The 14,350-nt window shown below is 42.8% G+C and overlaps 1 protein-coding gene and 1 long non-coding RNA gene across 6 annotated transcripts in view; both read left to right on the forward strand.

The window, feature by feature from the left end:
* Positions 1-4,188, forward strand: part of VMP1 (vacuole membrane protein 1) — a 120,721-nt gene extending 116,533 nt beyond the window's left edge. For all 5 annotated transcript variants that reach the window (XM_081806050.1, XM_081806046.1, XM_081806049.1 and 2 more), the window contains 2 exons: positions 2,006-2,108; positions 3,365-4,188. In XM_081806050.1, coding sequence (XP_081662176.1) covers positions 2,006-2,108; positions 3,365-3,508 — 247 coding nt within the window. In that variant the 3' untranslated portion in view covers positions 3,509-4,188. The remainder of the gene's footprint in view (positions 1-2,005; positions 2,109-3,364) is intronic.
* A 2,417-nt stretch (positions 4,189-6,605) lies between these two features.
* LOC145717461 (uncharacterized) overlaps positions 6,606-14,350 on the forward strand; it is a 13,219-nt gene continuing 5,474 nt past the window's right edge. Inside the window, exon 1 of the long non-coding RNA XR_014140693.1 lies at positions 6,606-12,736. This is a non-coding gene — a long non-coding RNA (uncharacterized LOC145717461). The remainder of the gene's footprint in view (positions 12,737-14,350) is intronic.

Raw genomic sequence — 14,350 nt, forward strand, 5'->3', positions numbered from 1 at the left:
TGAGCCCCATGTTGGGTATAGAGATAAATAAATAAAACTTTAGGGGCACCTGGGTGGCTCAGTCAGTTAAGCATCTGCCTTTGGCTCAGGTCATGGTCCTGGAGTCCTGGGATCGAGTCCAGCATCGGGCTCCCTGCTCAGCGGAGAGCCTGCTTCCCCCTCTCCCACTCTCCCTGCTTGTGTTCCCTCTCTCGCTGTGTCTCTCTCTGTCAAATAAATAAATAAAATCTTTAAAAAAAAAAAAACTTTAAAAAAAATGAAGAGAAAGGTTGTCCTGTTCTTGCCCCATTGTAGTCAGAATCATTATTGATAAACAGGAACATAGCTCAGACGCAGCTCTTCTGGTGTACCCCAGAATGGGTAGGTAATGGAAAGCCACTTAAAAGTCAGTGAGAGAGAGAGACTGAGGCTGTAGGTTAAGAGACTTGCCCTCCTCCATCTTTCATGCCTGTCATGTGGGTCTCTGGTCTGATCAGTGCAGCCATCGCCCCTACTACCTGTGTCTGTTCAGCCTCTTTTCCGTATCCTGGGTGTTTATTAAAGGAGCTTTTTGTACAGCTTCACCGCACACTGATCACTCCTTTCTTTGTCCGGTTCCTTTGGAATATATCTTCTGTACCCAAAAAAAAAATTTAGTACTGATTTGTAAATTCTTTTGTTCACAAATCCATTTGTATGTATCTGCATGTGTGTTTTGAATCTCCATCAAGATTTTAAGTTCCTTGCGGGCATGAACTATTTCTTGCAGTTGTCTTGTTTTGTTTTCCCTTAGTGCCGATTACAATGTCAGACACAAAATAAGGACTCCATTAAGTATTTGGTGGTTGATAGTTAAGAGGATCAAAGAAAAGGGTCAGCCAGGAGTTACCTATGTGTTAGCTTCTGGTAAATATAGTAGCAAAAAAGTTCTCTTCCTCTGCTCCTCTGCTTTTTATTACAGAAAGCAGTAACTGATTGTTCTAGAAAAGGGGAGGTGAAGTTAATACTTACAAGGGAGACCATTAGGTGCTGTTTCAAATACATATTGACATACCTTTTGCCGACCGCAGGAGATTGGGCTCATCTACCTTTTAGCCCTGTTATGGCAGATGAGAAAATAAAAGGTACAGAAAATAGAGATGTTTGATTTTCTGAGTTGCCTCAAGTTACCATTTTTAAAAAAACGCCTGCAAGCATTTCTAAAACGGGATCCTGGTCGCTGGTTGCCAGACCGGTTCAACAGCCCTGCCTTTACGTACTCTGGGTGAGAGGGAGCTCCGAGTACATAAACTTATCAGAGATCACTACCCCAGTCATTTCAGAGCAGGTTGTTTAGTAATGTACTGTAGTTTCTGTGCAAACCATCTACCATAAACCACGAAGTGATTCAAGGTTCATAGTTCCTTCTTTGTTCCTTTGTTAATCACTGACTTCTGACTAGTGGGAGGTGCCTCCCAAATTTGCTAATGCATTCTTTTTGGATAAGGATGACGCACAGATTGTCCTAATAAGGACTTAGATTGAGAAAGGACCGCCCCCTCTGAGAAGATGGGACAAGTCAGAGAGAGGGCGGGCAGTTTCTTTTTCAACTGGGGATGACACAAGCATAAGTCATTTCCTTATTAATCGGTTCAAACCAGTTCTTACAGGAACTGGTGGTGATAAATGTGGGACTTCTCAGAAGTCATTCATTTTATTCTTTGTGCCACACCAGTGTGCAGCATCAGCTTAGCTGGCCTCACTCTGAGAATGAACTCTTCTGCTAGAAGGGGCTCAGCTCTTACTTTCTCCCAGACGTGTTGGTGGAAGAGATTTTTCTCCTCTAAGGGGTTGTTAAAGGATGAATTTTACCCACTGAGAAAAGTTCAGAGGATTTGCCAGCTCTGCTGATTGTTGTATTTTTGTTCTCTTTCTGTCCAGTCCCTGCTTTTTGAATCTAGGTGGTAAGTGGATTTTTCTTTAACATTTTTCCTGCTTTTCTCCCCAAATGTATCTTTTTCCTTGGGTTATTGTGCCCTGCTTCCAGTGCTGTCCCCGGCGTAGGTCCATCTCTGCAGAAGCCATTCCAGGAATACCTGGAGGCCCAGCGGCAGAAGCTTCACCACAAAAGTGAAATGGGCACACCACAGGTGAGACTTGACTCCGTTTTCTTCTCTTCCCCACCCCCACGGTTTCAGGCTGAAATTACATTCACAGTACTCACTGGCATTTTTAGGCAAATGGAGTGAGGTTTGTCAGTCTCCCTTAACTGAGGTTGAGGCTCTACTTACTCTCTACTGGGAATTGTCTTTGTCTAAATCAGAAATGTAATTTCTATTTTGTATCTATCTTCTCCCAAAAACCAAAGGTAGGGTTAATGGAGAATAATGGATCTGTTATGTAGAAGGAGTTGTTGACTGATCTTAATTGATTTATTAGCAAATATACTTCCCAACTGGATTAAAAAATTTAAATTTGTAGCATTTTGTAGCATAAAAAGTATTAGACTAACTGAGCCCATTTGAGTATCTCCCTTCATTTTTGCCCTATTTTTCTTTTCAGAGATGGGAAAATAATTTTTTTTTAATCAACTAAGGCTCTTCACATAGCTGAACTTAAAAACTTTAACTTATTAAACTAAGCCTGCCTTTTCTGTAAACAGTTCTGTGGCAAAGGGAAATGACTAGAAGAGGATGAGTAAGCAGGAACCTGAAATGGGAAACTTGAAGGACGCGTACTTGTTGGATTTTTTTTTTTTTTTTTTTTTTTAATATAGGTTCCACGCCTAGCGTGGAGCCCATTGCGGGGCTTGAACTCACGACCCTGAGATCAAGACCTGAGCTGAAATCAAGAGTAAGACACTTAACCTAACCAACTAGCCACACAGGTGCCCCAATTGTTGGTTTGGTTTTTTGTTGTTGTTGTTGTTGTTTTGATGGCCTTAGACTCTGTGTGGCCCTTTGCTGCCCTCAGTTGACCAAACATGACTTCAGGAAGAGATAACCTATTTTAAAAGCTGCTCCCAATGCTGGAACAAGAATATGTAACTATCTTGATACTACTCTGTACAAGTATCTACATGGCAACTTCAGACAGTAGAATTTAATCAATTTTATTCTTATGTAGTAAAAGAGGCGACCTCACACTTGGCCCATTCTAAACTATGTGAATCAACCTTGACTTTACATCTAACAAAGTGAAATCTTAACAATTGGCTGTTAAAAGGCTTGAATGTAGACTTCAGGGTACCTGGAGATGTAAGACTTCTCATTTTAATTGTTTCTCGACTTTATAGGTTATAAGCTCCAAGTTCTCATCATTTTCCTTAAATATTGTAGATGATTCCCTTTTTACTACTGAACTAATGAAACGTTTCTCCTGGATTGTTCTGCATTTATTCTTGCAGGGAGAAAACTGGTTGTCCTGGATGTTTGAGAAGTTGGTCGTTGTAATGGTGTGTTACTTCATCCTGTCCATCATTAACTCCATGGCACAAAGTTATGCCAAACGAATGCAGCAGCGGTTGAACTCAGAGGAAAAAACTAAATAAGCAGGAAAAGGTTTTAATGGCAGAAGTTAGAATGGATGGGTTCTACCTTAAATTGGGAGGACTCCAAACCAGGAAGGAAAATTCTTTTCCAACCTGTATCAATTTAATTTTTTTTCCCCCTGAAAGCAGTTTAGTCCATATTTTGCACTGACATACTTTTCCTTTGTGTGTTAAGGTAAGGTATCCACCCTCAATTCAATCCAACTTGTGTTTTATTAGGGTGGAATGTGATGTTCAGCAGCAAACTTAACAGAAACTGGCCTTTTCTTTGTTACTTTCAAAAGGCCCACGTGGTACAGTTAAAGAATTCCAGATACCAAAAAATAGTTCCTAAGTATGTTGAATATGTCAAGTCATTTAGGCTTGTCAGAAATGACTCCTTTGTTTTTCTAAGTCATTAAAATGTATATAAATTATACTAGATTGGATAACAGTCTTGCATGTGTATCATGGTAAAATTTAATATGCCATTCTGCCCAGCCCTTCCTCTCCTACCTTAAAAAAAAGGCCATTTTATGATGCGTTGCCCACCCTCTGGGGAAACTGATCTTTAAATTTTGAGACAGTATAAGAAAATTCTGGTTGGTATCTCACGAATGAGCTGACACCATTTTTTATTCTGTATATTTAGAATGAAGTCATGAACAAACTTTATAAAGACATCTTTGATCATTCCAAAATTGTGTCCGTTTTCTTGAGCGTTTTGATTTTTGCTTCATTTTAGCCACTACCAACTTATGGTCAGCCTTGCCAAATCCACCTACAACCATCATTTCTTAAGCCTTCATTTATTTACATGTAAGAGCCACCACCAAGGCACTTTTTTGTTAGGTTGGAATCGGGCAGCTTGCTACACGTTGCTGAATTGGCAGCTTACGGATTTGCACGGTGAGGGGTTTGTGAAAACAGGAGAAATGAAAGTATGTAAATTAAAGGGCACTGAAGAGAGAAATAACTAATTTTGTTTGTTTTTTAAAAAACTACACTTATATCTGTGTTAATTTTAACTCAGCATGTACTCTGGTTTTGACAAATTTACTTTTTAATGTAACCTAATTTTCTTGCCTTCTTCAGTAAGTGTTATGTCCTTTTGTGATTTTCTTTCGAGATATTTCTGGTTGAACTTGGTCATTTTGTTTTGCTTGGGAGGAAAATAAACAGTTTCACTTTTTTTCTTTAGGAAGATTGTTTCTGACGTTATGTTAAGAGTAGAATTGGGTTTAAATCTCAATAGGCCAGAAGTGCCTGATTGTTTTATAAAATCCTGCCTGAATGTCTGCTTACTTTTGCCTACCGTCGCAACATCTCCATGGCTGTACCACCTTGTCGGGTAGCTTATCAGACTGATGTTGACTGTTGAATCTCATGGCAACAGCAGTCGATGGGCTGTCTGACATTTTGGTATCTTTCATCTGACCATCCATATCAAATATTCCCATTTAAACATTACCTAGCCTCATGGTTTATGATCAGAAACTCTGGTCCTTACGTCTAGTGGCACTTTGGATCTTTTATGCCATGGTGTTTCAGGAGTATCGAGAAGATTTTATGGAAAATTGGGATGGTCTCCATGACTACAGCTAAATAAAGGACAAACAGCCTGCCTTGTGGGTTTTGAAAAGGTTATTATTCGTAACAATCTTTTTTTCTGCCCAGGGACCTTCTGGCAATGTGATTGATCCTTTATTTGAAAAGCCGTACCCAGGTGCTCTTTGTAAAGAGATTCACATTAACCAACATAATTTTTTAGATTCGTTAGGGTTAGCATGAATTGCTAAGTCAGCTTCCAGTTGGGTTTCATCTCTTTCACCTGCATTTTATTTGGTGTTCGAAGAAAGGAAAGAGGAAATCAAATATGAATTGTACTATTTGTACTGAATCTTTAGGGTTTATTGGTAAATTTATTTCAGGGTAAGGTATTAGAAAAAGAAAAATATTTCTTAGACTGACGGTCTAAGTAATTAATACATTTGACTTAGGATGATGGTTTGTTCACTTTCAAATGAATTTGCTTGGAAAACAAAGGAAGAGCAGCTGTCTTCCTTCCCTCCGCTAAGTGTTCAGGTGTGGCACGCTCAGATGGTCCTGCCGGCTTCCCGCTGGGGCACAGCGGCACCCTCTGTTCCAGTGGTTGGTTGGTTCCTTTCTTGTATCCACCAAAGTAGACACAAACAACAAACACATGATCCCAAAGACAAACCTAGTTGATTCCAGGTGATGGAAGACCAGAACATGTGTAAGTGGATGGCTTGATATTACTGCAAATAAAAAAAGGGGCCTGGGAATTCTAATTCCGCCTACTTTGTTTAAGTGTCATTTTGTGCCTTGAATTTCTGTGGTACTTGATTATGTCTCAGCTCCGTGACGGGCAAGCAGTGCGATACGAGGTAACGCAGTAGAACAGCGGTTTATGCGCTTGCGCTTGCGCACTAGGGAGCACCTCCCTTCAAACGGCTTGTGTAACGCGGGGAACTTGCGGTGGTAGCTCTACTCTGTATAATCTGGAGTGTGGGGCTCGAAAGAAAGGGAGAATTTTACTTTCATTTGGATGATGGCCACCCTTCTCCTCCTCTAAAAATCAGGAAAAGATAAGGCCAAAGTGCAGTTTCTGAAGTACGCTAGTTTGGTAGATACAGTAGCAAGTGCTCCCACATAAACAAGCTCCGCCTGTTTCCAGTGCACTCTGTGCTAGCTATAGGTTTAGTAGGACCGCAGAGGCTTGTCTTCCTTTCACAACTCAACTGTGGTTCCTTTGAGTACAATCAATGCATTAAGCTAATTAGAATAACTGGTTGCCCTCTCCTACCCTGGGGTGAACGGTGTTTTGAATGACCCATGTGTAAAGAGCTCATAGGAGTTCCCAACCTTTTAGTGTCAAAAAGCCTTCCATTTTTTTTTTAAAGATTTTATTTATTCATTTATTTGAGAGTGAGAGAGAGAGAGAGAGAGAGCACATGAGAGGCGGGAAGGTCAGAGGGAGAAGCAGACTTCCTGCTGACCAAGGAGCCCGATGTGGGACTCGATTCCGGGACTCCAGGATCATGACCTGAGCCGAAGGCAGTCGCTTAACTAACCGAGCCACCCAGGCGCCCAAGCCTTCCATATTTTTGAAACCCACTTCCCTTCGTGTCTAACAGTCTGTGTTAATGGTGGTTTATAATTATACCTTTCATGTAGGTGACCTTGAGAAAGTCTTAAACGCTGAGCCTAGATTTCATCTATAAAAACAGAAATAGGGGCGCCTGGGTGGCTCAGTCGGTAAAGCATCAGCCTTCAGCTCAGGTCATGATCCCAGGGTCCTGGGATCAAGTCCCACATCTGGCTCCTCTCAGTGGGGAGCCTGCTTCTCCCCTGCTCCCCCTGCCTGTGCTCTCTCTCCCTCTCTCAGATTAAAAAAAAAAAAAAAAACAATAGAAATAGCCCAGATTGTTCTAAGGATTAAATCGGATAAAATGTAAAGTACTGCCATAAATGTTAGTGTATTCTCGTTTTTAATTCATCAAAGACAGCATTTGATACACATGCAAGAATTTTACAACACATTTACTCCAAAAACACGTTTTTTATTTATTTTATTAAGTAGGCTCAACTCCCAGCCTGGGGCTTGAACTCAGGACCCTGAGATCAAGAGTTGCAAGCTCTATACAGACTGAGCCAGCGAGGCGCCCCAACGTACGCTTTCTTTTTTTTAAAGATTTTATGTATTTATTTGACAGACACAGTGGGAGAGGGAGAAGCAGGCTTCCCGCCGAGCAGGGAGCCCGATGTGGGGCTCGATCCCAGGACCCTAGGATCATGACCTGAGCCGAAGGCAGACGCTTAACGACTGAGCCACCCAGGCACCCCTGTACATGTTTTTTTGTTTTTAAAGATTTTATTTATTTGACACAGAGCACAGGAAGGGGGATCGGTAGGCAGAGAGAGAGAAGGAAGCAGGAGCCCAACGCGGGGCTTAATCCCAGGATCATGCCCTGAGCCAAAGGCAGACACTTAAGCAAATGCGTCACCCAGGCACCCCAGCGTACACGTTTTTTGTTTTGTTTTTTTTTAAGATTTTATTTATTTGAGAGACGGCGAGAGGGAACACAAGCAGGGGGAGTGGGAGAGGGAGAAGCAGGCTTGCCGCTGAGCAGGGAGCCCGATGTGATGCGGGGGCTCCATCCCAGAACCCTGGGATCATGACCTGAGCCAAAGGCAGACACTTAACGACTGAGCCACCCAGGCGCCCCAGCATACACGTTTTTAAATACTCTTAGCCTGTGTGCCCTTGTTAGGGTGTAGATATGCTCTGTTTAAAGAAGTTAAAACAAACCCAAGATACAGAAGATTAATAAAGAGAAAAGCAGATATTAAGGAACCAGTTGACTTGATAAAACCAAAACCTGAATTCTAAAAATAAACCCCCAGCTAGGCAATTTAAGGTACAAAGCACAGATACACAAAATTTACTATAAAATAATTGAAAATGCTCTTCTAACATTATCAACTTGAAATGACGTTTCCTAATTTTTTTTTTTTTAAAGATTTTATTTATTTGACAGAGAGAGACAGCAAGAGAGGGAACACAAGCAGGGGGAGTGGGAGAGGGAGAAGCAGGCCTCCCGCTGAGCAGGGAGCCTGATGTGGGGCTCAATCCCAGGACCCCGGGATCATGACCTGAGCCGAAGGCAGACACTTTAACAACTGAGCCACCCAGGTGCCCCTCCTAATTTGTTTTTATTATAAAGACAATACTAAAAAAAAATCTACATGGTAGAGGGAAAAAGGAATATCCGCTTTTAATACCTGGTTAGAAATGCTCCATCTAGAATATCCAGTGAGGTTTGCTGGGTGTAAATAGTTAAAGCAGTTTAAAAAAAAAAAGTTGGCATGGAAGACCTTTCCTCAATAGACCTAAAAGTCTCATTTTTGTTAGAAAAACAAAGTTGGATTATTTTATTCATAAAATATTAGTGATTTAATGTGCTCACAAAAAGTTAAAACAACCTAAGCAGGAATTTTTTTTTTAAGTAGGCTCCACGCCCAGTATGGGGCTCGAACTCACTACCCCGAGATCAAGAGTCTCAATGCTCCACTGACTGAGCCAGCCAGGCGCCCCTAAGCAGGCGTTTAATAGCCATTTTGAAAGCCAAGTAACATTCCATTTGTAACTGACATTGATCAAAGCTTCTCTGGTATTCATAAAACATGGTAAATGAAATGCTAAGCAAAACTGTTGCATCTGAAATGTTTGTTCCTTTATTCTCTAAGACAAGAAAAGCACATAATGTACTTGAAAATTCTAAAAGCCATTGAGTCATTTGTGTCTGGTAGGGTGTTAGGTTCCTGCCCTTCTCAACAAGGCCAGGAGTTCACCTGAGGTAATGCGTTTGCCTTGGGGGTGAGGCCTTGAATTGCAGCAAATAACCTACATGTATTTGCATATTTAACCAGTACCCATAAAAGAGATTATAATAAAAACCTGTTCTGGACAGCTGCTTACTCGTTGCCTTTAGAATTGTGTGGTGCTGGGATGGACAGGTGCCAACTGTTTGCTCATTCTCTTTGACCTACTAGCCTTGCACAGTTTGCTGTGTGGGTGTTGATACTACTAAATTAAAAGAAAAATTTTATTTTAGATGGCCCCCGCTCTCCACCCAAACACCCTGGATTCATTTGAGATCTGGGATTCTAATTCTGTAGTTGGGAGACAGGCCCAAACTGTGGTCCAGCGTGAGTCAGTTGTAAGTGGCTGGCTGACTCGATGGGAACAGAAACGAAATGCAGCTTAGATGGTTTGTCAGCCAAATCCACAAATGTGTGGCTTTTTGAAACATTGGACATCTGTTCCTTTTAATTTAAAATAAACTTTTTTAAAAAGCACAAAGTTGCTTGGCTCCTTGTTTCTTTTGTGTCAGTGGCAGTTGCTGCTCTAACTTAGGAAGCCTTGGATCAGAATATTGGGAATCTTTAGGGCACAGCTCAGAGAGGGAGGAACAGAGTTGCTTTGGGAGGGGAGGAGATGACTTTACAGGATAGAGTCTGGAAATCCCCGTCAGGGGTAATCAGCCCAGGTGTTCAACCCGTTTGTTAACTATTTCCAAATGACTCAAAGGACAGAGGGAGGGCTTGGATGCACTCCAGCAGGATTTCTACAATGTAGTCTTTATTTGCATTGGAAACCACATTCCTGAATTCTTGAGGGGAAGGCTCTGACTTATTCTGGGCATCTTTGACTAAGAGGGACCCCAGGCCATCTATCTAAGCTAACAGGCACTGCCTTCTTTTAAGAGTTTCCAAGGGGGTGAGTATGTGCAACTTGATTTGATGGCCTTCCACCTAAAGCCTTGTGGAGAGGCCTTGTTCTGGGAAGGAGGCGTCTGTAGGCCACATTTCTCTCCCCCCACCTCATCCTAAATGTGCCGTTTCCCTTTGTTGCTGTGTATCCCTTTTAGGGGGTTAGAGCATGAGCAGCTTTTTCCTTCAGGCGCTTTTGACTGACCCAACCCGACAGTATTGCTTAATTGTGTCCCAGCCTGTTTCCAATGGGGGAAAAAAATTTCCGTGGAGTAAGGCAGTTTGAGATTTGAAGAGAGATGCTTCTGCCTTTCCTTGAAGGTGGGAAATGACTGTTCAGATGACTTTTGTCTCTCTCTTTGACCACAAAGAGCTCAGGTTCATTCCTCTTAGCAGTGGAAGCCTGGTGCACCAGTCACCCCAAGAACTGTGTTGTTCTCAACCTCTTTTCATTAGTTAAAAAAAAAAAAAATGAAAGCTAAAAATGAGAGGATGCCTTTCTCTGCCTTTTGTTTTTTTAATGCACCTCCCAGCCTCTTGAGAGGTCCTTTCTCTTGAGTGACTGGCCTAAACCTCTTAGAGCAGCCAGACTTCTCTGCCTAACCTCACAGTGGCCACGCTCTTGAGGCTCTTCAGATACCTCTGCTCCATTCTGACCATTGTATCAGCCCCTTTCCACTCCCATGTCCCTTCTATGATATATTCTCTGCCCACAACCATGTTACACCAGCAGTCAAGATTAGCTCCCAGGAACCTCCTCTGCTGTGCCCTTTACCAGGAAGTACAGTGGATTACTGTAACCGTGATAATGACTGTTTGCTCACTTTGTACCAGGCACTGTTTTCAGTGCTGTTTTGTATGTTGAATATTGAAATCCTTACAACAACCCCATGAGAAAATTAAGGTAGAGAATTTAGTAGTTGGGTGTAGGAAGCAAGGATGCAGGAAAGGGATTCAAACCTAGGCATTCTGGCTTTTAAACATTCAGTTCTCCAGAAACATCCAGTACAAAAGTCCAAGCATGTTTGTTGTCTACATACTTATTTGATCTTGTGATCACAAGTAGGTGATGGAGAAAGAGACAATGAAAATCAAGCCCACAGCCTTAAAAGTTTTGCCATTTAAATAGATGAGCAGTCTTTGTGCTTCCCTATATAACAAGGTTGGAAAAGCCAGCTCCATTCTTAGCCATCCTGTGTGGGCAGGTTCCCAGAGTGGTGTTTGCTATAATTATGATTACAAAGCAATTTCTACTTGTACAGACCTTTTTTTCTCTTTCAAAGCACTTTCACATGTTAAATTTTATTTGATCTTCACAACAGCCTCTATGAAATAGAGCCAAAAGTGGCATTAGCCACATTGGGGGGGTGGAGGGGAGGAGGCATTTTTAAATTTGCTTTTTAAATTTCTATAGGTTTAAGGTACTGTGGGGAAGAGACAATGCTAGGTCACTAGAGGGGGTCATCTTCTCCCTCTAGGAGCATAGAGTCTTCTTAGGGGTATTATGCATCTATGCAGATAACTACAATGCAAGGTGAAGCCTATGGCTAAGAAAAGAACTGAGGAGAGGATGAGAATGGCTGACTAGGAAGGATCAGGAAAGGTTTCATGAGGATGTGGCATTTGACTTGCCAGCTAGGGTGAGGAGAGGGAAGTCCAGCCAGAGAAAGCCCTGTGAGACAGCAGGAAGCACAAAGAGGAGAGCTCTGTCGGGTGGAGAGAAGAAGAGACAAGACCCAAGAAGCCACCTAAAGTCAGTCCCCCACCTCTTATTCTTTGCCTTAGCCCCATTTTGTATCCTTTAAAGCACCTGCATAACTCACAAGTAGTTTCTCTGTTTTCTTGTTATTGCTGTCGCCTCCACAAGAATAAGCCCTGTCAGGGCAGGCCCTTGTGCTCTCCGTTGTTTGCCCTGGGCCTGGCACTTGGTAAGCTCACTGTCTGCTGGGTGACCTTCGCAGTCCAGGTGAAGGAGCGGTGGACATGCAAAGGCGGACAGGAGAGGCCACTGGAATCAAGGTAACGGGGCTAGGCAAGGCTGCAGTAGAGGAAGTGGAGCGGAGGTCAAGAAGGAACCCGAGAACCTGAGAAGACAGAGTGCTGATCCATCACCAGGCCAGGAGTACAGGAGGAGGAGCAAATTCGAGAGTGAGAGAAATGGTGGTCTGTTCTGAACATACAGAAGGAAGGTACCGCCCAGTAGGATGGAGGGTCCCACCATGGGTCTGTATCTCAGGGTTTCTAACTCCTGGACTTGTGAATGTGCTATCCGTTAGACCACTCTGTGACTTCAGTCACAGAACAAACTGGACTTTTTCAGAGAATTCTCTAGAGAAATATGTCCTTTGTACTTTCCCATAAGTGATCGTCTAAGCCTTGTTATGTAGCACTGTTCTTAAAAAGATGGCACTGTAACCAGACCTTGTGGCCACAGGAAGCTGCTTTAAAATTCCTCACCCCAGTTGTATCCTGCTTGCTTAATGAATGGCTCCTCCCTATGAGAACTGGGAGGATGGTAATTCCTGGACAGATTGTCTTTATAAGGAGAAAAGTTTGGCAATGTGATTTCCTGTATATTTCTACTGGAGTCCAAGATTCCAGCAGTGGCAGCCACCTAGAACCCAGATGTCCTAAGTATTCTCAAGTAAGTATGAGGGCATCCTCCCAGCTGCCTTTGCCAAGCCAAAAGGCAGAATCATGGCTTTATTACACCTTCTAGAGCACGTGGTCAAGGCGGCTTTCCATTTGGCTGCTTTGGTGCTGGGGTTGTTTACATGTTTCAATAAATGAGGTATGCTTATTGAAGTTGGCTGCCTAGGAGTCTAGAACCAATGACATATGACCACAATTATACCACTCACCAGGAGCAGCAGAGTTCAGAAGGAGAGATTAACTTGTGTATGATCCTCTACTGGAGAAGAGAGGTACAAAACTCTAGTATTCTGCTCTCAGGTGGGTATGCAATTTTTGAAGCCTGGGAGAATTGGGGTGTCACTGTTCCTGGCTTTCTGATGGAATCAGATGTAATGAGATGCCTATCTAGTAAAAGCATGTATGTGGGAGTGCTTTGCACAATTTCAGAAGAGAAAAGGAAGCTGAAAATAGTGCTTTTAAAAAAACAGAGATCAAAGAAATTTTCAGATGCTCTACATTTCCTTCTTCAAACATAAAGAATCCATTGGAGCATAAAAGACATTCCTGGTCTCTGCAAGGAGGAAATAAAAAGTTCTTTCACACAGGGGCGTCTGGCTGGCTAAGTCGGTAGAGCATCTTACTCTTGATCTTGCAGTTGTGATTTCGAGCCCCATGTTGGGTGTAGAGATTACTTTTAAAGACAAAAAATGTCTCGGGGCCCCTGGGTGGCTCAGTCGGTTAAGTATCTGCCTTCGGCTCAGGTCATGTTCCCAGGGTCCTGGGATTGAGCCCCGCATCGGGCTCCCTGCTCAGCGGGAAGCCTGCTTCTCCCTCTCCCTCTGCCTCCCCCCTTGCTTGTGCTCATGCACTCTCTCTCTCTGATAAATGAAATCTTAAAAATGAAATAAAGACAAAAAAATGTCTCAAACTACATAAGGGATGCCTAGCTGACTCAGTAGGTGGAACATGTGGCTCTTGATCTTGGGGTTGTGGGTTCAAGCCCACTTGGGTGGAGAGATTACTTAAAAATAAAAAAATCCTAAAAAGTTCTTTCAGGGGGTGCCTGGGTGGCTCAGTTGTTAAGCGTCTGCCTTCGGCTCAGGTCATGATTCCGGGGTCCTGGGATCGAGCCCAGCATCGAGCTCCCTGCGCAGTGGGAGGCCTGCTTCTCCCTCTCTCACTCCCCCTGCTTGTGTTGCCTCTCTCACTGTGTCTCTCTCTGTCAAATAAATAAATTAAAAATTAAAAAAAAAAAATTTTCAGATACAAAAGCTTTCCTACTTTTCAGTATACTTTTTAGGCTGCTCCCAGACTGTGTTTGTGTGTGTGAGAAATATTTACTAGTGTTCCCTGAAATAGTGTGTTCACTAGAAGGACATGTTGAGATAGTAGAACCCCAAAGTTAGTCTTTAATTTCCCCCTTCCTCCTGTTCCTTGAATGTATGTGGAGCATCCTGTAATTTCTACACCTATTTATGTGATAGTTTACAGAACAATGATGCTCCTTACTACTTCCACCCCTTGTTACTGCCTTCTGACTCATTTGACTTATTCCTTCATTCTTCAAGCTGTCTGTAGGTGTTAACACCCTTTTAAAAATAATTTGAGTTATATTATCTTTACATTGGGTTTTTCAAGCTTTGTTTAAAATAAAAATATGCCAGGACGCCTGGGTGGCTCAGTCGTTAAGCGTCTGCCTTCGGCTCAGGTCATGATCCCAGGGTCCTGGGATCGAGCCCCGCATCGGGCTCCCTGCTCCGCGGGAAGCCTGCTTCTCCCTCTCCCACTCCCCCTTCTTGTGTTCCCTCTCTTGCTGTCTCTCTGTCAAATAAATAAATAAAATCTTTTTTTTTTAAAGCGAGAGCAGGAACACAAGCAGGGGGAGTAGGAGAGGGAGAAGCAGGCCTCCCGCTGAGCAGGGAGCCCGATGCG

The sequence above is a fragment of the Leptonychotes weddellii genome, chromosome 15 (assembly GCF_054177405.1).
Source record: "Leptonychotes weddellii isolate Sample4059 chromosome 15, ASM5417740v2, whole genome shotgun sequence".
NCBI lineage: Eukaryota > Metazoa > Chordata > Mammalia > Carnivora > Phocidae > Leptonychotes > Leptonychotes weddellii.